The sequence below is a fragment of the Amphiura filiformis genome, chromosome 2 (genome assembly GCF_039555335.1).
Source record: "Amphiura filiformis chromosome 2, Afil_fr2py, whole genome shotgun sequence".
Classification (NCBI taxonomy): Eukaryota; Metazoa; Echinodermata; class Ophiuroidea; order Amphilepidida; family Amphiuridae; genus Amphiura; species Amphiura filiformis.
Genome location: NC_092629.1, coordinates 53287891 through 53314299, shown reverse-complemented (window position 1 = coordinate 53314299; position 26409 = coordinate 53287891). Strand labels below are relative to the sequence as shown.

Sequence of the window (26409 nt, the reverse complement as noted above, 5' to 3'; positions counted from 1 at the left end):
CCTGATGGCAGTTTTGTTTTAAACATGTTCACTGGCCACAAGCACATAGGAGGTTTTTCCTGCCCAACAACGACATATTAATCAAGGGATTAGTGCCACAAGGTCCTATCTGCAATAGCTGCCCCATAGACATTTGGATAATTTCTGCATTCTATATTGTACATAATCATAAAATATGGCACCTGGCAGCTATTTCAGATAGGGCCTTCTTTCCCTACACCCTCATTATGTATTTTCAGCATACAGTATTACATAAGTAGGAGATAAAGTAGACATCTGGGAATTATGGCTAAAGAACTGTTTGAATATTTCGATTTTTTTTTTCAATATATTTACAATTTTGTTTCTCATGTAGATGGGTACTCACTGTTTGACTTTTACTTTATAATAATAATAAAAAACAACAACAAATGGATGAAAGGAAGTCTTTGTACTTCAATACTTTGGCAAAGTATGCCTCACATCACATTTTTGTGGTTATTTCACTAGACAATAATGTATATAAAATAACCAGAATTATATACCGTAAAAACTTGATGCTTAGCATATGTGCTTATTATCGAGCGCTTTTGAAAATATGAAATTGTACCAAAGTCTGGCGCTTTACCAACTGAGCTAATGGGGTTGAGACACACATTTGCAGGTTTACTTGTTCGTATATAACTTTATGTATTCATGATTTGCTCAAAACTCTTTACACGTTTTGCATGTTTTAACAGTGCTCGATAGTAAGCACATTATGCTAACTATCGAGTTTTTACGGTAATATATATGGGGAAATATATTACATACACCTAATTGCAGAAAAATACAACAATGACTTTTTAAGATTCCTGTTTTGGTAAATGAAACATGTCCCAATCTTAAGCCAAAAAAAAAAATGTTTTCATTCAAAATAAATCAGTGCTGTATTTTTCTGGAATTTGGAAGTTCATAAATTTTTGCATTAAGAACAAAATTCATTACAGCCTTTTTTAACACTTCTGTTGCATACCTTCATGTGAGTGAAATAAAATTGTATGTGTCATTTGCAGCAACATTTAGTTATAATATTATATAATATTGGTTATAATATTACTAATAACATTATTTTACTGGGTTAAGCAGAAATAAAGCATGCATGTATCAAGATATCTTTATTCCAATGAGGAGGCCTACAATGAGGATCATCAGACATTGATGCAGTTCACTTTTATGTCACCTTTAATGGGTTGTAATGTCAGCATTTTCAATTTTGAGAAATTGGACAAGCAGATTCTCCTAAAAATAAGATTTACAATGATGTATTACATATCCCTGTGGCTTGTTTGCAAGGTAGTAAACAATCAGTCAAAGAGTTGGGAAATCATTTGTTTTCTATTGTTTTTTGAGAGGTTCAATAGGCCATTTCAAAACAAGCTTTTCCGACATTACAGTCCATTCGATACAGCACAAAAACTTTGTGATAAAGCACAAAAATGCTTCTCCTGTAAAATAACCAGAGTAGTTCATACAACTTTCTTTTACTATATGCTAATGATAGAATTATCTTGTTAGATGACAAAAAATGGGATGAATGGAATGTTACAAAGTAAATAACTTTGAGTATATCAATTGTACAATCTCTATAACATAATAGTCCAGCACAAGCAAAAACACTCACATCCTATGTTAATATGCTAAGCTCTTTGAACAAGTAGCAGAATTTATGCCAAGCTCAATGGTGTAACTCTGGGGGAAGGGGCCAGGGCACAACCACCCTACTGATGATATTTTGCCATTTGGGCCCCTGACCCCACATCCACTGTAGAGGTGTTTCTTTGTAAAGTTTGCTTCTTTACAATACAAAGAACCAGTTAAAAATCATGCGCTAAATATTGTATCATTACAATTTTTTCTTGACAATTTTGATGACTTAGTACATTGGGCCCTGTCCCTCAACATGGACTTGTCTCCACTGACAAAACCTCAGCTAGGCCACTATGAGGTACCATTGGGCTATTCCTGTTGAAATCCATACACCCCCTATGGAAGACATGTCCTTAATCTCCCACACAGGGGGTGTAGATTTCAAATGGCATCACCTATTCAGGTAACTCCATTTTGAAATTCACGCTCCTGATACGAAAGATTAAAGGCATGTCTTCCATAGGGGGTGTATGGATTTCAACTGGAACAGCCCACTGATTTGCCAACTGGCATAAACATTTTATGATTGGTGGTAATGTAATGATAGTAATACTATATACATGCTGCTGCAGTGAAAGGTTTGGCCTGGTCAACTATGTTGTGCTAATTGATTAGAGACTTCCCCCATTGCTAGGACAGCCCACCAGCATACACATAACAGATGCTACAAGGAGTTAGCCTAGCTGGTCAACTCTGTTTCCACCTTAAAGTGGAGACCCCCCATTGCTAGCACATCCCACCAGAGTACTCTCAAGTAGAGACCCCTCCATTGCTAGCACAGCCTACCAGGGTACTCTTAAGTAGTGACCCCCTCCATTGCTAGCACAGCCCACCAGCGTACTCATCTTCCTCCTCCTGTTGTTCTCCTCCCCCTCCTCCTCCGCCTGCACCACCACCTCCATAGCCTGGTACTCTCAATGTCCTAGCCAATTTCACATACTACAGAAAAATATATATATATATTATACAATTTATTTTAATATTTAATACAACTTCTTAAAAAAATTTCTAAATTTTCTTGACTTCTTGTGATTCTTGTATCTTTGCATCAGTAACAATGTCGGGCATTGTGATAAATCTAAACATTTTGCTTCAGATCTTGGGATATTCCTCAGTTCAAAAGGCAAATTTTTTGATTTTTCACAATGCCCTCCAAATAACCGATGCACAGTTATTAACCCCATGAGAACTACCTGCCGATTGGCCAAAAAGAAGTTCTCATTATCAATCGGGCCAATCAGCAACATTGTTAGAATAATTTCACCACACAATAAATTGGGGTGAATTATTTCCAAAGCTCCATTCTGATTGGTGATTTAAAGTGAAGATATCATGTAATTGACCAATCAGAGGCAATGTTAGATTGGTAGGTAGTACCCAGGAGGTTAACCTCTAATTACCATAGCTATGGTAAAAGGAAGCAACCAAACAAAGAAAGCAAACGATAAAACTTACATCATTATCTAGATGGGTAAAGTATGGGTTATATAAGAGTTCTGATGCCTTGTCTGGGTCCTGTTGATCATATGCCTCTATTAACTCTTGAAGTAAGAGTGATACCTCGCTTTGTGCATAACCAATATACCTACAGACCAAAACAAGTCAAAATTCATACAACATGTTAACCGTATTAAATAGTTTTTTTTACCACTGCAAATCTCTGGCTACATAATGTTTATGTACACAAATTTCTTCCAGATTAATTCGTTTAGCAAAAATATCGTCAAATTTGAATTACATTCTGGTGTAAAAGAACAAAATTTCAACAGTGGGGATCCACATAATCATGTTTAACTTGCAAACGCAAAATTGGAATCACCTGAACATTTGGGAGTGGATATCTACTGAAAAATGTCATAAAAAGAAGATGCTAGGATCTCGAAATACTCCTTTAAGTAAAATAAATGTGCTTAAAATCATCATGCTCATAATACTGCTAAAAATTCTTATTTTTGGAAATAAAAATGTGCAAACATTCCTCAGTTTCGGGACTTGTAGTACGAGTTTCTGTCCAACAAAGGGTATCTTAGAAATATTGTTTGTGTTTGAACCAAAAAAAGGGCACACAATTTGCAAAATCCCTAAAAAACTGGCATTTTTCCTCTGAAAAGTTTGCGAAATGATATGCAAAATGGGGTGTTTTCATAGTTTGCCGACGAACACGAGTACCCTCAGATACATAAGAGTGCGGGAAGCCGCACTCATGCGAGGCTTCTGCGGGGAAAGAGAACATCACATGTAAAATTTCAAAATCAGGATTCCATCCAAACTGTTGGGTTAAAGTGAAAAGAGGAACTATATAAAGTACACTCACCCCATAGCTGTTTTATGAGCTTGATCTGCTGCTACCCAATCACCTCTATGCAAATGAATCAGAATTTGAATTGCTATACACTGAAAAAAGTAAACATAAAAGAATTTTTTTTAACAATTAGGTTACTCCTTCATGTAATTTTACACAAAATTAGGGTTACGGTTAAGGTTAGTTTAGAGTTAGGAATAGGGTTAGGGTTAGGATTAGCATTAGGGTTATGATTAGGATTAGGCCTAGAGTTAGAGTTTGGATTAGCTTACACAAAATAATTACATGAAGGATCGACCAACAATTACACATGTATGTAAGATAACACCCGTATAGACCTTCAGCTGATGATCGGAAATCTTCGGAAACTAGATCAAAAAGATGTTGCATGAATACAAACAAAAACAGCTGAACAACATGTAAGCACATACTAGTGACAACATGTATAATGATTGTGTGTAGTGCATGTGGTATGATCATTCACACCAATCATGAACCACATTGCACTTACACTTCACAAGTCTTATTGATGCCGTCCCAGGGGTACATGCCACGCAGCTACTTCATTGGTATTCTAGAGTCCCTGTTTTGATTTCATAAATAATAAGGATCGACCAAGCATCGATGGACGATCGAAATATCGAATTTGTTTCTATTGCCTTACCTTGTGTATCTTCCCTTCTTGTTCCAGCTCTACATACATATCAAGTTCTTTCTTCATAACTTCTAGAGCTTTCTGAAAATCCCTGTTTCTAACCAACAGCCTGGAAGCTTTCGACAGGGAATCGACAGCTTGTCTCAATCTCTCGTCAACCTACAGGAAGTGCATGTAAGAGCAACAAAATGCTACAATGTTATATAATGATGAATAGTATGGTACTTGAGTGAAAGCATTTGTCAAATGGTTGCAATGGTATTATATAAGCACCGGGAAATTAAAATGCGCAATTTTTGAGAGTAAATTTTGCGCAGCAGTTTTGGACAATTTACTTGTCCATAATATGTGACACGATCAAGGGAAATGAGTCGGGTGTCGCTAATATTGATTTTGAGATATTGGCAAAGAAAGTGTTAAAATTCTTTTGTTATAATATTGTTTTCAGCGATCGATAAATTGACGTAACTTGGCAATGAAAAGTCGTATCAACATGGGGTTTTCGGTTTCTGAAAGCTGCAAATGTCCTCTTTAGAAACATGTGTAAAACTCATTTTCGACCAGGGTCGACATGTGACTCATTCCCCTTGATCATGTCACATATTCCCAAAATGTGCGCATTTCCCTCAAAAAAGTTCAAAATTGCAGTTTTTAAATTTTAAAAATATTTGTTCTCCTTTTTTTCCAGAAATATTTCCCCTTAGCTTGTTGCATTGGTTCATTTTCTGCATGGATTGTAAACCAGATCGCCATGATTTCCTTCAATTTTAGTGAAAACTTAAATTGAATGAATACTTAAAAATGGATATTTTGAAAAATCTTTTTTTTGCACGTCACAAATTCTCCTGTGCTTAGTTATATATTGGTAGACTACTATAGAGACTACGTCTATATTAAGCTGCGTCCCTGAATTAAGAAATAAAGGGTAATGCATTATCCTTTACACGCAAATAATGTGTCCGAGGCAGTAAATAATGGGTGAGGCACATTCTATTCTATTACCACAAAATAGTGCGATTTAAAGAGAAAATATCACATTTTTTGCCCAAATATTTCAAGTTGTTTAAAACCTCAAGGTGGAGCGCCTACGTGTAGCCAAAGCGTAAGTGATAGCGAGTATTGCAGAATGCGTAACCAAGCGTAATGCTTTGCGTAGAATATAATGCTAATATACTGCATTGCGCTTTGCTGTGCGCTGTGATGCCAGAAGAATATAAAGTTTGTTGCCCTGGCCACTTTATTGCTAATTAATGGTCTTTCATATGACGCGTTTCAACAAATCACAGTGCGCAATTTTGAATAATGGGTCGTGGGGGTAATAGAATGGTGTATAATGGTTTATAAGGCGTGTCATGGGCCACAGTGGTTGGCAAAAAATCTGTAAAGTGTGCTGAGGCCTGTGAGCTGGCATTGTGCACTATGAATCTATAAATTTATGAATTTTTATTTTTATTTAAATGCCGCTCACTGCACTGGAAAACAGAGAAAACTACTGCAATGAACAAGAACAAGATTATGTATAAACACAAACATAATTATTACACTATGGTCTTTGTTTATAGCTGAAGGGGATTCCACAGTATATATCTACTGAGCAACGGCTGTCGGTGAATTTGAGTTAAGAAACAGACCGGGTGAAGGTGAATGCGGGGTGATGCGAGTGAACCTCACAGGCAACCACGGTGATATATGCGGTAACGTTCTCTTTAAAAACAGTTAGGGTGAAGATTTAGTGGGTGACATAGTAAGTTAGCCTACTACAATACAGTGCAAGCATTCAAAATCTGACCTTGAAGGTCATAAGAAATATTTTCTGGACTTCCCCCTTCCCCATTAAATACATGAAGTAGGGACTTGTTACCCTGCATTTACAGCGCAGTAGAAACGATCCGATGAAGGTTTAATAAAAATGCAAGTGAAGGTGAAAGTGCGGTAATGTGAGGTGCTCAGTATACAGTATAAACACGCTGCATCAAATTAAACTTCCTGACTCCCCAAACCCCCCCCCCCCCCATTCCCCAGGGACCACAACATCATCTTGTTTGACCTCATCTGTGACATCATTGGACGTATCTCAACATCACTAGCAACAACAAATCTTCGGAGTAATAACATCCATTGAAGACGACGGTTGAGCCGGTGAAAGTGCTTTGGCGAGTGTACCAAATTTGAGATAGTGTAGAAGTTAAATTTGCTTTCTATTTACATTTACCACTACGTATGAATATACATACATTAACATAATGACTCAACTTACCATAACAATATCTGCCGCTTCCATGTACAGATCTACAGCAACATTAGTATTAACGGTTTCCATCGTTCTGAAACAATAAAAGCAACATAGTGAAATAATCATCATCATCAAATACATAAATTAAAAAAAGGTACTTACGATATTATTTTAGCCATCTAAAAATACTTCACATTGACAACGTACAAAACGTAAGTATGGCCGTATGTCCTGAACTCGCCACCCTTAGCGTTACATGACAAATATTATGAATTTTTACACCAACCGGTTTCTAATTAGATTATCTCGACAATCATCAACCCTAAACTAGCAAAAGTATACATTTTTGGAAAGCTGAAGGCATAAGCAATTCAAATATATACATTTCAACTCATTATACAGGGCGACCTGCAAGTTATACAGGGTGGAATAAAAAAGATTTTGATAAAAAATGGGTCACTCAATGCATTGCTTATTACCAACTTACAGTAATAAACTGGAAGTAAACAACATTCATTTGGTTAGAGGATATGGAGAGCCAACTGACTTTGGAAGAAACCAAAATCACAGCTGTTTGGTAATCTAGGAATATAGGGTGTCCCAAAGTATGTTAGATTTTTTTACAATTCAACATATTTTGAACCTTAACATTTTCCCCCTAACCCATACAGAAAAAATATGTCCATATATATTTAGATTCCTCGTCCAATTTCCCTTCAGAAAATCTATACTTTGACTATGATAGGATAAGTAATTAAAATTTTACAGTAACTTTTAGATTTTGAAGACATCTGCATTACTTACTACAGAGTTTAATATGACAACGGGTAGTTTTGTATGGAAAAGTTTGTATTTTCTAGACTAAACCAATCATAAATTATTGAAAACAATTAGTAGAATTGTTTAGCTGTAAGGCCATGAGTGTTTTAGATGCTAAATAGAGTCCAAATCCAATTTACAGCCTTTACAGAAGCAGATTACGCACTAAAAATACCAATTCCATAGAGTTTGTGTGTACCACATCCCCCACCACCGCCACCCTGCCTATTCTGAATTCTATGAAGCACAGTGTCAGTATTAAAAAGGTTCAAGTATTTCTTTTTACAGGGTTGAAAGTGCATTTTATTTAGCAATAAAATGAGACCACAAGCATGACAATACCTTCTTGCTTGACAGAGATATCATCATTTGTTTTGAGTCGACTTTGGCAAAATGTAACGTCGCCACGACACGACCGTATTCAGAATTTTGTTAACCCTATGAGAACTACCTGCCTATTGGTCAAAAAGAAGTTTTCATTATGAATTGGACCAATCAGCAACATTGTTAGAATAATTTCAAAACACAAAAAAAATTGGGGTGAATTATTTGCAAAGTTCCATTCTGATTGGTGATTAAAGTGAAGATATCACGTAATTGACCAATCAGAGGCAATGTTAGATCGGCAGGTAGTGCTCAGGGGTTAAAGTTTGACTGACTGGTAATGTAGCAAGCGATTAAGCATACAGAGAAGGTGTTTTACAACACTGTGATATCTGTGAACAATTTTCCTTAAAATTGTGCACCAGTTCTGCGATTTAAACACTTTTTTTGCTACACATCAGAGCAGATTATTTTAACCCTGTTTTTCAGGGTTCTTGGACAAGGCTAGCCCTCTATACTACGTTGCACCTCCAGATTGGTAGTAATATTAGGAATTTTATGTGGGTGTGCACCTTGGTCTGGGGCGGACATTTTATAAATGAATTTAGAAGAGCAGCAACGACACCACTTGCATTACATTCCAGATGTTAAATCTACATCATATGCAAAATTTGAGGAAAAATGAACGAGTCCGTTTTATTTTAGGGCCATTTGTCTATAACTGGTCTTTACGTGTAGCCCTATGGCGAGAGTGCCCGTTGAGGGCACTATAAACCCCATTTTAGGAACAAAAATGTGATTTAAAAAAAAACGGACTCGTGCGAATTTACCAAAATTCACAGAATATGAAGTATGAACATGTAGAAATACAAACAAGTAGTTGCCCTACCTGCTCTTCTCCGAAAAAATAAAAAGTCCCATACCTCAATGATAATGAAACCTAGGTGTGTGCCGCAAACGTACCAACAAACCGCTCTTGTATGTATGCATACAATCTGCAAGTATTAGTGTGCATGATTTGATACTGGAATCAGCGAAATACACATCTACGTCACTACCACTATCAAACATGATGTGAAGCAAAGTGTAGACCTCACATGTCCCTTACTTTGCAGCTTTTTCTACTGTGATAGCTGCAGTATCAGGAGCCGCCTGTGATCCCCCTAGAACTGCTCCCCTCCCTTTTTTCATGGGCCTAGGAATAGCACTTTAGGCAGTGACATAGTCAGATTTTTCCTGCGGGGAGCCAATGTGACTTTAAGGGGAGGGATATATTTGACAAAAATGGTAAAATTGGTTAAGGATGGCCTAAAAATCTAACATATCAGGAGGGACAGCATCCCACAGGGGGTGGGGTGAGGGAGTAATATGTTCCACAGGCAGGTGGGGACGGCTACATTACTGCCTCTAAACCATGTGGCCTGCGCCCACAAAATGAACGTAAAATCGCAAGTTGATAGTTCAGAGACCCCTGGCTGCTGAATTGATGTTCTGTACATGCCAGAAGTATGTCTTTGTGAAAAGGGCATTTATGTATGACAGTAGTATGTCCTTTGTGAATGGGGCATAACATGCACAATAGGATATTCATAAAGGACATACTACTAGTTTGTACATGTGTGCATCAAACAAAGAACATCAACTCAGCAGCCAGGAGGTCTCAAAACTACCAATTTGCGACTTTACGCTCATTTTGTGGGAGCAGGCCACACACATATTTGACTTACTTTGCAGCTTTTTCTAATGTGATAGCTGCCGTATCAGGAGCCCCATGTTCCCTGTACATAAAAGCTGCCTTCTTTATTAGGTCTACACATTCATCATATTTTTTTAGATCCTGAAAAGAAATAGACAAACAAAAACAATATTAATATCCTCATTGTAGTAAAGACAAGAGAAATAGATACAATTTTGAGATCATCATTATTCATAGCCAAGATCAGCTCACATAAAACAACAAAGGAAAAAATTGTAATGGCATTAGGCCAAACGAAAAAATATGGATATCTCAAAGCCGCCGCGCACATTTGTTTTTCTTAGCGCATCCATGTCAGCTGAAACTGCAAATTCATTTATTTTATTTTTTTGCAGTAAAATCATGAAATTCTGGGACAAATTTGGAAGAAAGTTACTCAATTCGATACTCGCATTGTGTATAGTTTCTTTCAATTGTGTAAATCAACCACAATTTTATGCTGTGCACTTTTGAACACTCACAAATCACATCTTAATTCAAAATGAAGTTTTAAACAAAAATCTTTAAAAAATAAAAAATCTTAAAGAAAAGGTTTGGAGAAATAAGTATTTTTTTGTTTTGCCTTATTTCTAGCCAAAACAATAAAAACCAAAATATTGAAAAGAAAGCTGTAAATGACAATAAATGGAGCTGATTGTTTCAAGAAAACACTAGTTTCATTTATCAGCATTTTAAAATAATATCAAAAAGCCTGATGAGATGTACTGGACTGTTTAATATTGCGGCCTTTTTTTGTTGTTGTTGTTGTAGGGTTTTTTTTTGTGGTTGGGGGGTGTCGGGGGATAAATAATTTGGTAAAATTCCATTGCCCTTTCACTGCAGAAGTTACAGCACAGGATACAGCAGTCATGTATAATGGAAGGAACACACATACACTGCAGGTCATATGTACAGCCAATGAAAATTGGTTATTGTTTCCCGCATACACCAACTTTTCTTTTTCACTAACGTAACACTTTTATTATTTCAATGACAAATTCATTTTTCTCAAATTCTCAAAATATCTGATGTATGTAATTGTAAATGTGCATGCAATCTGGCATAAGGGCTAAGAAATGCTTTTTAATACAACACCTGCGTGTCAAATAATGAATAATGAAACTGCCTACATAAAACCTACCTTGGATATATTGGCTGCTTGCTCATAGTCTTTAGCACAGTGAAAGAGTCTGATATCGTACAACATTAAGGATCAATGCTATGGTTAGATAACCACCATGACATATGTACACTATAATCTAAGACAGAATTTAAAAGACTAGTTTGTATCTGCCATCACTGGTAATCAAACTCCTCACGCCCTTGATTGATAAGTAGCATGTAAAAAGAATCATCGGATGCTGATTGGAGAAAACAAATCTCAGATGGCAAAAATGATGGTACTTTTACAAAGCAAAAAGCAACTTTTCTAGGCATTGTTGACATGGGTGCTTTCAGGAAAGAAAGTTTCCTATTAATTACTAAGCCCTTTTTGAGACGATTTGGGATGATTTGAAGGTGCAAAATTAACCAAAAGGCACACTGTTTTTCCACTGTGTTCAGAAACTCAATCATTACGATACTTGTAAACAAACCATCCCCGAATTTAATTGACAGATGATGTCAGGCACAAACTATTCTTTTTACTTCTGTCTTTGATCATAACAATGGCTTAAATGATAAATGGGTTAATAATACCATGAGATTGACCTATTGACTTTGTCAAGGTGCTTATGGTACAAAAATGATTCTAGATCATTTGGTAAAGCAGATCTCACAAAATATTTTGTACAGAAAACCTCAAGATTATCACTTTACATAATATCTCACGAATACGCAACCACATACCTTACATATAAACCCTGCTTGTTTGTAATCTTTGGCTGCGTGGAAGAGTCTAGTAGTTGTCCATTATTAAGGATTATGCTATTATGAATACTTCACTAGCTAATTCCTCTTAACGTAGGCAGGGTTACGCTTTTTAACAACATATATTTTAAAAACTTAAGGAACAAACCAAAAGATCAACAAAGCCCTATAGATGAAACTAGTTTAGTTAGGAATGGGTTAAAATATGGATTACATATGTCTCTCTTATAATCTCTAGAAACACTGACTGATGATATTCTGATCCACAGGGAGTGGTCAGCTTTCAAATATAACTGGACTACACAATTCCTATTGGGGTCACCTAAACAGGTATACCATGTGCAGTACACTGCTGGTGAGTCTTGTGTGCAGTAGCAGCATTGGTACTATGTAGGTACTTTGTGGTACCTTGGCGACTGTATACCTCTGCAGGTGGCTGCCATAAGAATTTTGTAGGTAAAGGTATTAACTGATTGCCATATGTGTCGTATTATTGTTGACATGACCCTAAATCCGACATGTCAAAATAAATTGCCCCTCTTCGACACTTTATGCCAAATATCAAAAAGAAAAAAAATGAAATTTCCATGCTATTTTGTCCAAATAAGCTAACCGACACCGTACGATCATGTTTCATCGGAAAATCAAAAATTATTTCCCAAAGTTGACCCGAACCCTGAAGTAGAACTAACCAGGAAGTATGTTTATGTTATGTTTACACCAGAAGTTGGCAATCATAACTCATAATGGCGTGATTTTAATCTATCAACTTTTTGCGAGTTCAACATGTGTCGATTGTCATATTTTTCCCCAACAAAGTGTTGAATTAGAAATCATGTGTCGTTAACACCTCTAGTAGTTACATTAACATTTCATGGAACTTTTTTGGCTTTGTTCCCTTACACATGGGTAATGCAATCAATGAATCAATGTTTAGTTTAATTGAATTTAAGGATACTACCTAGTAGATCACCCATCTAAAATACATAGCGTTTGGATTTAATGGTTGTAAGTTTACATGACGCCTTTGCTTGTTGTGGCAATTGGAGGAATTAGATGATGCTGAAGGTGTCAGAGAAATACATTAAAAAAGTCACTGTAGGACTGCACATACAAAAATGTTCCCTGTACGACTAATTTAATAAAATTCAATACCCCCCCCCCAACCGTAGGGCTACGACAGTTCCCCAATCCCCACCCCCGAGAACTTCCCAATTTATTACAGATGCTTAGGGGCTCTGGATTATGTTTCTGTTGTAATCATTAGATCCACAGGGAGTAGGTCAGCTTTCTAACAAAACTAGCAATCTACTGCCTTAATGCTCTGAACACACAATGAAAGGCAAACAATAAGGGGCCCAGTAAGGAACCTTGTGGTACACCAGTTTTAATAAAGGATACGCTTGGCAATTCCTATGGCAATCTGCTGCCTTTATGTACATCTTTCTAGCATCTGCTGGTGACTTGGCATTCTTGTAACACACAGCTGAAAATAAATCAAGAGTAAACATAAATTTGTTATTTCGACCAATCTTCTGTAACATGTGTGACACAAATAGGGCTTGCGGATTTTTGAGCATTTACGGTCAGGGCCTAAGGCCTAATTTTCTTCGGAAGGGAGGGTCCCAAATATATGGCGGGTCATAAATTTTTGGAAAGCAAAATAGGGGAGATCATAACATTTTTGATTGACCAAAATGTAGGGAGTCACAAGATGACCACAGATAGTGTGTTTATTAGGGTGCATCAAACGCCCCTCAATTTGGTTAATTTCAATCGATCATTCTGTCCCTAGTCTTAAAATGTGCCAATGATCATAAAAATAAGCTGTGCAAAATTTGAAGTGAATCAGAAGTTGTCTAGTGGGGCCTCTGAGAGCCTAAAGTTATTGCATTGGGTCTATGTATAAAAGTTCGTTGACCCCTGTACAATTTCAATGAGAAGCTAGGCGATGTTTTTAAATACCCGCTAAATCCAAATCGTTTGGTCTCAGCAGCTGTAATTACATGAGCTGATAGTATGAATGATCCTCTTCGAGATAATATTGAAATAGGCCCATAATTATAAATAACAGTGCGTTCAGGGCGGTGTCACACAACCCTTTTGCCGCATTTGAGATGAAAACAAGAAAACAAAAACACCGTCTTTACTTGTTTTCTTGGTCACGCATATCTTGTACAGACCGTTATGTGAGTGCCCCTACCCCAGGACTATCAGCTCATGTAATTTCAGCTTGTGAGACCAATCGGTTTGCATGTAGCGGATATTTTAAAAGTTCGCAGTAGCTTCTAATTGAAATTACACAGGGGTCAACAAACTTTAATGCATAGATCCAATGCATTAACTTCAGGCTCTCGGAGGCCCCACTAGACAATTTCAGATTTCCTTCAAATTTTGCACAGCTTACTTTTATGATCATTGGCACATTTTAAGACTGGGGACAACAAATTCTTTGACATGAGGGGCGTCTGATGCACCCTAGTTTATTTTATTCAAAAAGACTGATTTCAATACAACGTTTGGTTAGGGTTCCCCGACCGTAATGCACCCAAATGCATTAGGAATGCACCCACATGTGTCTGAAATGCACCCAAATGTATTTGGAATGCACCCTGATGTGTCTGAAATCACCCAAATACACCCAGATGTTTCAGAAATGCAACCAAATATATTGAGGCTTCTGAGAGAAAGAAAAGTCAGTAGAGACTCAATTATTTATTGTAGATATTCCAAAAATCTTCTTTTCACCTCCACAAGCATAAAACTGCAATTTCACAGCAAAATTGACTGCTGCAACAGTGGATGCTATTTTCCCAGATGTAACTTCTTAAGGGATCTAAAATGAGCGTTTCGACAGTATTTTTTGTGGGACATGAGAGCCCCTCAGACCTATCGAATTGCATTCTGAATCTGAAGCATGTCTTTCTGATATCAAATAATTTTCATTTTTGAAAATCACAATATAATACAAATTTTATGACAAATTATAAAATTTGATATTTTTCAAATTTTTGATATATAACAGTCCTCAAAGTAAATTATATAAATTTAATGTTATATTCTTAAAGTGTATGTAGCAGGGAGGAAAAGCCGACAGTCAATTGAAAATTTTGACCTTTCATATTGAAGATATGGATTTTTTTTTCCCAAAAAGACCTATTTTTTTGTGTGTTTTGGGAAAAAAAATCCATATCTTCAATCTGAAAGGTCAACATTTTCAATTGATCATCGGCTTTTCCTCCCAGCTACATACACTTTAAGTATAAATCATCAGATTTCTAAAGTTTACTTCAAGTACTGTTAAATATCAAAAATATCAATTTTAATGATTTGCCATAAAATGTGTATTAAATTGCGAATTTCAAAAATCAAAATTATTTGATATCAGAATGACATTCTTCGATTCGAATGCAATTCGATATGTCTGATGTGCTCTGATGTCCCAAAATAAATACTGTCCAAACGTTCACCCAGCCCTTAATAACATGAATTGTGTACATCCATATCAAAATGATGCACTTGTCGGCTGCTACATGTGTCTCATTTACATGATAGCTAGAAATAAATACCAGACTCATCTCAAGTGGGGTCCCCTCAAATCACCCCCAAGTCACATGGTAAACACATGGACGTATACATTTCGTCAATTGATGGCGCAATATCTGTGTCCAAGACAGTGATGGATGGGCAATGCATCATTGATCAATATCACACAAAATAAATCAACACAATATATTTTGTATCCGACTACATTTTTCAAGCGACAGAGATTCATAAACAAATTAATTATTTTTTCACTACCTTATCTATAACTAGTGGGTTTTTTTTTAAAGTGAGATTTACTAATTGATAAAAAGGGGCAAAAAAAAGCTATGGTTTCAAAGTTTATGGAAAAAGATGAAATTGTGTGGCAAATTACAGTGGCGTACCGTGGCCGCCCCAACCCCGCGGGCCGAAGAAAATTCAATTTTGCCCCCCCTTCGTCAACAGCCCGAAAAGGTTGACCCAATTTTTTTCTCGATCGTTTGAAAAGTGAAGAAAAAAAAAAAAAAAAAGTTTCAGGCGCAAGCGCCTAAAAGCAACACATTTTCAAAAAATTTTATGCTTTATCAAATTTTTTCGCCCTTTTTTTATTTACTAATTCTTTTTGCCGCCCCCTTCGTTTTTGCCCCCTGTTTTTTCCGCCCCTTCTTCTTCCTCCGCCCTTCATTTTGGCCGCCCCCTGCATTTGCGCCCCCCACGCCCCCCCCAAAAAAAATATGCGCATGGATTATTTCATTACCATACTTATTTGGAACATTTCAGTGAACAAAAATCATGAAGCCACATGAAAGTAAATTTATGTGGGAAACTTGTAATAGTGCCCTGCAGGGCAAGATTTTTTCCAGCCAGATCCTGCGAATGATACCAATTCGACCAGAAGAAATGACACGATCCGTTTCATCTCAGCAAGAACTCAAATTGGTCCGGCCCAACTCGTTGATATTCCCTGACTGACCCATGATTTTGTTTAATCTGCTCTGCTGGTAGTCCGAATCGGTCCAGGGTATTTTGGATTTTCGAGTTGCCCCGCAGGGCACTAAATTTACATCTCATTTACCTGCTTTCTCATATTCATGTGCAGCGGAATCAAAGTCTGGTGTCCACTTGAAAAATGATGTCTTCAGACTGAAATAAGGAAATATGTTAATTAAAAAATGGTAAGTACAAATGTACAATGTACATAAACTGGCCTCAAAAAGAAACTTACAATTTTTCACAAGGTCATATCTTAAAATCCTGTCCATAAAAATGAACAAAAATTGCACACAGAATTACTTCAATACTTCAATAGTGTGGAACAAGACCTGTTTCTTAAAGAAAGTGTGTGAAAAGCAGAAGCAGCCCCGTTCCACACTATTCCACTTACTCTTTTGAAATAATTGCATGTGTAAAGAACTTGTGTACACACATTCTCACAGATTTCTTTTGCTGGGTTCCAATTATTCGCCTGTGAATGTGGTCCCGGAAGCTGTTCCGTGTCAGTGCATGTTACTGTTGTGTAAGTTGGACAACTGCTTGGTTACTGACATGTGTTTAGAGTAGAGTATGGAAGTAATCCTGTGTGTAATTTTTGTTCATTTTTATGGACAGGATTTTAAGATATGACCTTGTGAAAAATTATAAGTTTCTTTTTGAGGCCAGTTTAATTATGAACTTGCACTTTACAACACAATAAATGATAGTCTTATCAACTCAGTCAAGTGAAAGTCACTACAAAGTTCTACGATTCCTGGGACATATTCTAAGGATGCAGGAAGATGAATTCTGCAGGATATATGCTCTCTACACCCCATTGCGTAGTAAAAGAAGACCTGGAAGGCAAAGAACATCCTACTTGTCTTATGTACAAAAACTGTTGGGGCTTCTACAACTTTTTACTGCCAGATGCCATTGCTGCTTTGGCTTCGGATCGTGGTACATGAAGAAACTTTGCAGTCACCTGCTTCGAATTCGCAGCTGAATGAAATGAATGAAAATGAATCAATGATAGTCTACTCAATGAGGTTATTCCAGTTGAAATCCATTAACTCCATATCGAAGACACTACCTTAATCTCTCTCACAGGGAGTGTGAATTTCTAATAGGGTTACTTGAATGGTAGACTCCATATTTTGAAATCTACACCTCCTGTGTGTGAGATCATTAAGGTCATGTCTTGATTGTCTTCCATAGCGGGTGTAATAGATTTCAACTGTGACAACTGGAATAACCCATGTCCAGTATTAGGTTGCTAAACTCAACCCAGAAAGTATCGAAACGATTATAGATGGTCAGATATATCGGGAACTGAAACATATAGCAAAAACTTATTTAATGTACGGTATCACATAAAGCGCAGCGTTCTCCTGCGTATTTTGACACCTCTTTTGTTGCCCTACGATATCATTTGGTCGAGTTATGGGCACTTGAGTGGCTTCAAGTCGGATTTTGAAAGTTGCACTCAGCTCCTATTCAAGCCAAATGCGTTCGTCGTGTACACACACACACACAAAATCAAGACAAAGGGGGTGGATACTCTCGACTGGCCTGCAAAGAGCCCTGACCTTAATCCACTAGAACACTTGTGGGAGTGGGACACTCTTAAGAGGAAAGCTAACAAGGCAATCAAGCCTGACACCACCTTAGAAGGCCTTCGCCGCATCCTGCTCAGGAAATGGCGAGACATTGACCAAGGGAAGATAAGACATCTTGTTCAGAGCATGCGATGACGAATCCAGTCAGTGATAGTCAGTGCAGTGAGATAGAGATAAGTAAAGGGTAGCAAGTATTGGAGTTGGAAGTCGAAGGAGTAAAATAAAGTAAAGTTCATGGTTAAGTAAACAGAGCACATCGGTGTCTTGTCTTGATTTTGTGTGTGTGTGTGTGTACACGACGAACGCATTTAGCTTGAATAGGAGCTGAGTGCAACTTTCAAAATCTGACTTGAAACCACTCAAGCGCACATAACTCAACAACAAAAGAGGTATCAAAATGCTGCGCTTTATATACATTTTAATAAGTTTTTGCTATATATTTCAGTTCCCGATATATATCTGACCATCTATAATCGTTTCGATAGTTTCTGGGTTGAGTTTATTTTCATGTACATTGTACCATAGGCCTACCATTATTCATTCCACAAAGCACAAACCCAGTGAATTTTCTATTTGCCAAACTTTTACCCCAAAACACCTCAGCATGAAGTGACTACTGCCAGGGCTGTCAACTCTCACGCATTGGGTCACTTTCTCACGGTCTCACGCCAAGCTAGTAAATCTCACGCAAAAAGCTGGAAAATGAGTAAAATCTCACGCATCGTCATGAATAATTTGTTGCTCCACCTACCCCCCCGCTTTTCACATTCCCGAGCGCCGTGGCTCAAATAATCATGGTACAAAATGAACATTGGAGTCGGCAAATCCTGGTACGGCTCTGTCTCACGCCAAGAAATTCCAAAAGTTGACAGCCCTGCTACTGCAAGCAAGCCCAAGCATTCAACATGATCTGATTAAGCAATGATCTGAAAAGCACTTGTATATCAAATGCTCCCCTCTAATAAATGCCTCCCCACTCCAATTTGTCAATTAAAAGGGACAAAAATGCAAAAACTGCCATGCCATATCGTGTGAGTAACTTCAGTAAGCTTAATACATTGCATGTCATTGACAATCGCTAAATTGCACAGGGGTCGACTTGCGCCGAGACTCCCGTAAAAGTCAACTTGCATGCTCATTCACTCGGCAAATTTTCGTTCAACACTGACTCGCCATCATGAAAACACGACACTGATTTTTAACAACAAAGCCAATTATTAATCAATACTACCGATTAATCAATAAAAGTTTCTAACCAATGCAGTGATTGGATATCTACCCATCCACAACAGGATAATCAGCCAATCATAACTGGTTTCTATGTACACAACGGCACTGTGACCCGAGTCTGCAAAGCTAGCCCCTTGCCCATTTTACCCATAATTCTTTTTATAAGAAATAAAAAGCCGAAATCGTGTGCTCACTTCCGGGTATATCGGATCTTGTGGTAAATGTTTACGACTGTCAAAATTGCACTCTGCGCTCTCACGCTGTCATCGCCAATCACACGTGTTTGGAAGGTTACCGCCCATCGGAAATGGTTACGGTATAAAGTCAGTTTCACACCTGTGATTTATGGAGCATATCATAAAATCTCTGAGCACATACACAGCGGATTTGACAGATAAAAATGACATTTGCAATTCTGAGCAACGGGATTCCATGAAATTGAAGATTATGTAAGTTATTCTACAGGATCGGTAATAATTAACAGCTGGTCTGCTGTATTTGAAGTGCAAGTTTGTAAGTTTGTGACTTCGTATGTTATGTGCAATAGATATTACAGGAAGCTTAAATTGGCACGCTTTCCTGCAATTTGTCGGTCGCTTACGAAAGTTATTGGGAGTTCAGGGCACGTCACACCGAATTGGAATGCCAGACGACTCGCCCCAAATACAACTCGCCCCAACGGACAACTCGCCCCAACGGACAACTCGCCCCACGTATACAAACTGGCCCCACGTACAACTCACCCCAATGATAAGTACGCAGAGAATATCTTCTCTAGCATACGTAAGAAGGTTTTATCACACTGCTACAGGGATAGAACAATGGTATATCAACAACTAAATGAACGTCAATTGGCATTATTTTGTGATGATTATTGCTGAAAATGTTGGTCAAATGTGACAACTTATTAGTACACTATAAAGCGCACGAACGGAAATTCGCGCATAAATAAATGTCAATCGGTATTCAGAAACATCAGTAGAATACACGCACTCAGTAGAAATTAATTGTTTCATAATACTAAAGTAGTTAAAATAGAAACAGCATACCAATTAATATTCTTGGGTATGTCAAGTCTAAAAGTTGTAAAATTGAGCAGAATTGACGCCAGGATTTCGATCACCCGGACGATCACCGTACATCGAAACCTGTCGAATTCCACTACCATGACACTGGTCAAACTGCCGTCGATCGCGTCGTTCTTCGCACGTTTTTCCAATTATAATTATGCCTTGCCGAGATACACCGTAAAGAATCCACCATAAAATGGCCTACTCAAAGTATATAATATGGCAAAACAAAACATTATAAAAATAATAATAATAATAATAAACAACAACAACAAAACGCTTGCGAGTTTTGTGCATTTTTATTTTACCGACTCAGTTAGGTATAAAAAAAAAGCCTCAAAATAAGTTTGAGATCACACTTTCAGATGTTTAAAACTTGCAGTCCTATAAACATATTAAATCAGAGATCTTCTTTGACAAAATGAAACTATTAAAAGGACTGAAAAAATATTTGGCAAATTTTTCAAAGACAAATGAGCAAAACCAACACCAGCAGCAGATTTGAGATATTTTGTGGGTTCCGTGCTATGCACTGACTTTCACCCCCCCCTTTTTTTTTTTTTTTTTTTGCACCGCGTGTTAGCGGCGGATTATTTGCTGCCACTTACACGAAAACGTCGGGTGTGATCATGTTCAATCAATGGTACCGTGATTAAGTAAGCGGAACTCGGCGAAAGTGCCAGAACACACCGACGGCGTACCTTGCTTGACAAGTCCCCGGGCCCGCTGCCGCGTGCTTTACACACTGATGTAGGCTACGATCGATTGCTTGACAAGTCCCCTGGTCAAGTAGTCTGCTCTCAATTTGATTAAGACCCCGAGAATTACGGGTCGCGTTTTGTGTTTGCGACGGAGGCGTATCGGGAGGCAGTGCCTTGAAGAAGAAAAATGAAATGATTTTGTTTGCAAAACTGGTTAAAGCCTAGTATTAATACGATCAACGATTTCGGTCTAATTTTAATTTGGTTATTCTTTGCCCAATATTATTATAGTAACAACTGTCAGGAAAGATTTCTGGTTATTTTAAACTGTGGTGTTCTATAATATAAATCAAAGATATAAATCTAAATTAATTATATATCTTTAATTGTTTTAATTATATAATTTTGTATTTTTTATGTATCAGATCGCCAATTCACCAATTCAAACATCTATTTATTTTTGGTAACAAAGGACCACTTCCGAATCTGGGTGTTTGATATACCTAGATTTGGAAGCCGAGTTTATTTATTATTTAAATTTTATTTATTAAGCATATCATATGTAAAGGCCCCCTCCGGGTGTTACTGGTAATAGTCATTATCAAATATAGGCCTACATAATGTTATGTTGCGTTGATGAAAATGCTATTATTCAACCATGAATTAATTTATCGGAGATTTTAAAGCTCTTTGACTGTCTCCAACTAGGAATTCCCTTTTAACAAAGGAGCACCGGCGAATTGAAGCGCACTGCTGCATGTAGCATAATCTATCGACATGATCAAATAACTGTCAATTATTTACAAATCAGAATATAGTCAGATTGCACCCTTTTTCATAAATAAGTATGATTAATATAATATATAGGTTTGAAAGAAATAATGCATGTACAACATGCAGAAATGTATAATCATCAACATGGGAAATGAAAGACAGAAACCTAATAATAATAAAAACTGAGATTTTCCATTTCGAATTATTGGAGAAAGAAAACACAAATTCGGATTTATGTGCGCAAAAGTAACATTTTCCATTTCCTCGCTCAATTCTTCTGTTGAGTATGCGTGTTCATGAGGGTGCGTGATATGTACATAGGCCTATAGGGTGTGGGGAAGGGTGCGTGTCCGGAGTGGATGCAGAGAGAACAAATAAACAAAACAGAAGTCAACGAGACTTTAGAATTATGTCGTCGTCGTCCTATGAGTCATGACTTTTGATGATGTCATTCCAGCTATTTCGGTCTTGTGCAAGACGATAGGCTGCAGTAAGATATAGTCCTGCACACTCTTTGATTCCATGTTAGTGGTTTAGTATGCCTACTGCGTCAAAATCCCATTCCTACATTAAAATCTCATTCCCACATTAAAAGTATACAGTACCATGCATGATGATATAATAATGTCTCTCTCTATATATATACGCCTACCGCACTGCAGGAAAAAGAAAAGAAAACAAATTAAGTTATGCGCGCAAAAGCCGGGCGCAAAAGTAACATTTTCCATTTCCGCGCTCAATTCTTCGAGTAGGCCTATGTGTGTTCAATAGCCTACTGCTCATGAAGGTACTAGGTGTGCGTTTTATGGGCGTGTGTGTCGGTAGGGGCGAGATTCGGGGCGAGGATGTGGAGAGATGTTGTTGTTAAAGGTTTATTATGCCTACTGTCTTGTTTTCTTGGGTACTTGGGTGCCAGCTAAGTACATCATCATTGTAGTTTTACAGCAATCACGAAAACAGAAAGAAACACCCACGCCCCCACCCACACATTGAACACACATATCCTACTCGACGAATTGAGCGCGGAAATGGAAAATGTTACTTTTGCGCGCATAAATCCAAATTTGTGTTTTCTTTCCGCTATAATTCGAAATGGAAAATCTTTCTCATTTAATTCTCTTACAACATAATATAGGACTAATAGTAATACAATATATTGTGCATATTTTTTTAAGTTTGACATTTGTAGAGAAAATAGGAAACATTTAATCTGTGTGTTCTTTGTGTGTGTGTTGTTGTTGGTTTTCTTAAACGTGTTTAACTAACAGTGCATGCGAGGAAGGTCTGTGCGGCCTGCGGGTGTGGAAGAAAAGTTATTTTATCTGAAAAACGTCATCAACCATAAGATGAAAATGACTTGACATGCACGCTATAAAATAAAAAGGGCTACCTTGTACCTACAAAAGTACCAAGATTTAAAAATGGGAAGGTTAGGGACCTAGATGCCCTCGGGTCGTTCTGGTCATATTAAGCTCATATAGAGATAGCCAGCGACGCATGTCCACTTGGGAGTTAAGTTGCCGTGGTGTTTAAATCAATCATGATCAAGTTGCAAAAACAAAATGAACCATGATAGGCCTAACTGTCAATCACAATTATCAAAATCATAAAAATACATTATGTACTCGTATGTACATTAAAAAAAAATGTAGGCCCCCCTATCTGATATATAGAAAATTATATAATTAAAATAATAATATTTAAATTAAAGATATAGGCCCTATAATTGATAATTTTATATCTTTGTTTATATTATAGAACACCACAGTTTAGAATGACCAGAAAACTTTCCTGACAGTTGTTACTATAATAATATTTGGCAAAGAATAACCAAATTAATTTAGACCGAAATCGTATTAATAGTAGGCTTTAACCAGTTTTGCAAACAAAATCATTGCATTTTTCTTCTTCACGACACTGTCTCCCGATACGCCTCCGTCGCAAACAAAAAAACACGGCCCGTAGATTCTCGGGGTCTTAATCAAATTGAGAGCAAACTACTTGACCCGGGAACTTGTCAAGCAATCGATCGTAGCCTACATCAGTATGTAATAAAGCACGCGGCCGCGGGCCCGGGGACTTGTCAAGCAAGGTACGCCGTCGGTTTGTTCTGGCACTTTCGCGGAGTTCCATGTGCTTAGTCACAGTACCATTGATTGAACACATAACACACCGGTGTTTTTGTGTAAGTGGCAGCAATAATCCGCCGCTAACACGCGGTGCAAAAAGGGGGGCGAAAGTCAGTGCACAGCACGGAACCCATAAAATATCTCAAAGCTGCTGCTGCGTTTGTTTTGCTAGCTGTGCTCGTTTATCTTTGACAAATTTGCCAAATATTTTTCAGTCCTTTCAATAGTTTCGTTATGTCAAAGAAGATCTTCATATGTTTATAGGAGCTTATAGGACTGCACAATGTGCAAGTTTTGAACATCTCAACCTGAGGTAAAAAATACACAAAACTCGCAAGCGTTGTTTGTTGTTGTTTTATTATTTTTTTATATAATGTTTTGTTTTGCCATATTTATACTTTGAGTAGACTATTTTACGGTGGATTCTTTACGGTATGGTCGTGTGTCTTGAGCTCGCTACCAAAAAAAGGTGGCGGCGTTACATTTTGCCAAAGTCGACTCAAAACAAATGATGATATCTCTGTCAAGCAAGAAGTTATTGTCATGCTTGTGGTCTCATTTTATTGCTAAATAAAATGCACTTTCAACCCTGTAAAAAGAAATACTTGAACGTTATTAATACTGACACTGTGCGTCATATAATTCAGAATGGGCAGGGTGGCGGTGGTGGGGGATGTGGTGGTGGGGGATGTGGTACACACAAACTCTATGGGATTGGTATTTTTAGGCGTAATATGCTTCTCTAAAGGGTGTAAATTGGATTTGGACTCTATTTAGCATCTAAAAGACTAATGGCCTTACAGCTAAACAATTCTACTAATTGTTTTTAATCATTTATGATTGGTTTAGTCAAGAAAATACAAACTTTTCCATACAAAACTACCCGTTGTCATATTAAACACTGTAGTAAGTAATGCAGATGTCTTCAAAATCTAAAAGTTACTGTAAAATTTTAATTTCCTATCCTATCATAGTCAAAGTAAAGATTTTCTGAAGGGAAATTTGACCAGGAATCTAAATATGGACATATTTTTTCTGTATGGGTTAGGGGGAACATGTTTAGGTTCAAAATATGTTGAATTGTAAAAAAATCTGACATACTTTGGGACACCCTATATTTCGAAATTACCAAACAGCTGTGATTTTGGTTTCTTCCAAAGTCAGTTGGCTCTTCATATCCTCTAACCAAATGAATGTTGTTTACTTCCAGTTTATTACTGTAAGTTGGTAATAAGCAATGCATTGAGTGGCCCATTTTTTATCAAAATCTTTTTTATTCCACCCTATATAACTTGCAGGTCACCCTGTATAATGAGTTGAAATGTATATATTTGAATTGCTTATGCCTTCTGCTTTCCAAAAATGTATACTTTTGCTAGTTTAGGGTTGATGATTGTGGAGATAATCTAATTAGAAACCCGGTTGGTGTAAAAATTCATAATATTTGTCATGTAACGCTAAGGGTGGCGAGTTCAGGACACACGTCCGTATATCTCGGCATTACATAATTATATTATCGGGTAGAACTTCTTGGCCCTCCTCTACGTCCTCAATTCAATGTTATGCGCTATAAAACGAAAATAATTACAACATACAAAGAACGTCGCGATCGACGGTAGTTTGGCCAGTGTCATGGTAGTGGAATTCGACAGGTTTCGCTGTACGGTGATCGCACGGATGATCGAAATTCTGGTGTCAATTTTGCTTAATTTTGCACCTTAATTTGGACTTGCCATACCCAAGAATATTAATTGGTATGTTGTTTTCTATTGACTACTTATTAATTACTATTCGAGTTGATGAGTGTGTGTATTCTACTGATAGTGATGTTACTGAATGCCGATGTGCGACTTGCCGTTCGTGCCAAAGTATAAGTTGTCAAATATTGACCGAAATTTCAAGCAATAATTATCACAACATTTTGCCAACTAACGATGTTCATGTAGTTGTTGATATACCATTGTTCTATCCCTAGCCGAGTGATAAAACGTTCTTACGTATGCTAGAGAAGATATTCTCTACGTACACTAAATACGAGTTTGTATGTGGGGCCAGTGTGTTACTACTGGGGCGAGTTGTCCGTTAGGGCGAGTTGTCCATGAGGCCAGTTGTCCAGCGTTAGGCGAGTTGTATTTGGGGCGAGTTGTCTGGTTTCCGTCACACTAAGTGTGACGTGATCGACCTCGCTGGGCATACACACTAACACACTATCTACGCGAGTTGTTGGTGTTAAAAAGAGGATTTTGTGACCCTAGCATCCTCCTTTTATGACATTTTTCAGTAGTTTAATATCCACGAAAAAAGCTTATTCCCAAAATTTCAGTGGATTTCGATTTGCGTTTGCGAATTGCGAGTCTTCCTTTATAATTGTAGAGAGAACTTGCCAGGAGGTCTTGTATTGTGAGGATGAGTTGAGTTTCGCAAGAGTGCTTTTGACGGAAACCATGTTGTTTGTCAGTGAGTATTGTATGTTTGTTGAGATGACAAATCATAAAACATACTAATAACAAGATATCTTCGAATCCCCGAATCTGATGCAACACTGAGTGAAATCATGAAATGCTGCCGAATTTGGCAGAAGAAAAAATGACCAGAGTAAAATTGAAGAAACAAATACATTTTGCAAGCAATTTGCCTATAAAAACCTTATCATATACAAAAACAACTGTTATCTCGTATTCCGGTGCTATTTTTACGACATCGCGTGGGTTACTGTACCTTTTCTCGGCTTTTTCAATGTGCTCCAGAGCTTCGCTGACCTTCTGATTGGAAGCCATTTTGCTG

The 26409-nt window shown here is 37.4% G+C and overlaps 1 protein-coding gene across 2 annotated transcripts; it reads right to left on the bottom strand.

Moving 5' to 3' along the window:
* Window positions 1-26409, bottom strand: LOC140146375 (gamma-soluble NSF attachment protein-like). Of its 2 annotated transcripts, none has more exons than XM_072168205.1 (10): window positions 26344-26409; window positions 16206-16273; window positions 13007-13091; window positions 11585-11633; window positions 9729-9838; window positions 6883-6949; window positions 4635-4784; window positions 3983-4062; window positions 3124-3253; window positions 1-2607 (listed from the first exon to the last, which is right to left on the bottom strand). In XM_072168205.1, the coding sequence occupies exons 1-10, from the start codon at window positions 26400-26402 to the stop codon at window positions 2488-2490; spliced, it is 918 nt and encodes a 305-aa protein (XP_072024306.1). In that variant the 5' UTR covers window positions 26403-26409; the 3' UTR covers window positions 1-2487. The 2 variants fall into 2 exon arrangements, with proteins under 2 accessions (XP_072024306.1, XP_072024305.1); XM_072168204.1 differs by lacking the exon at window positions 11585-11633 and adding an exon at window positions 10878-10926.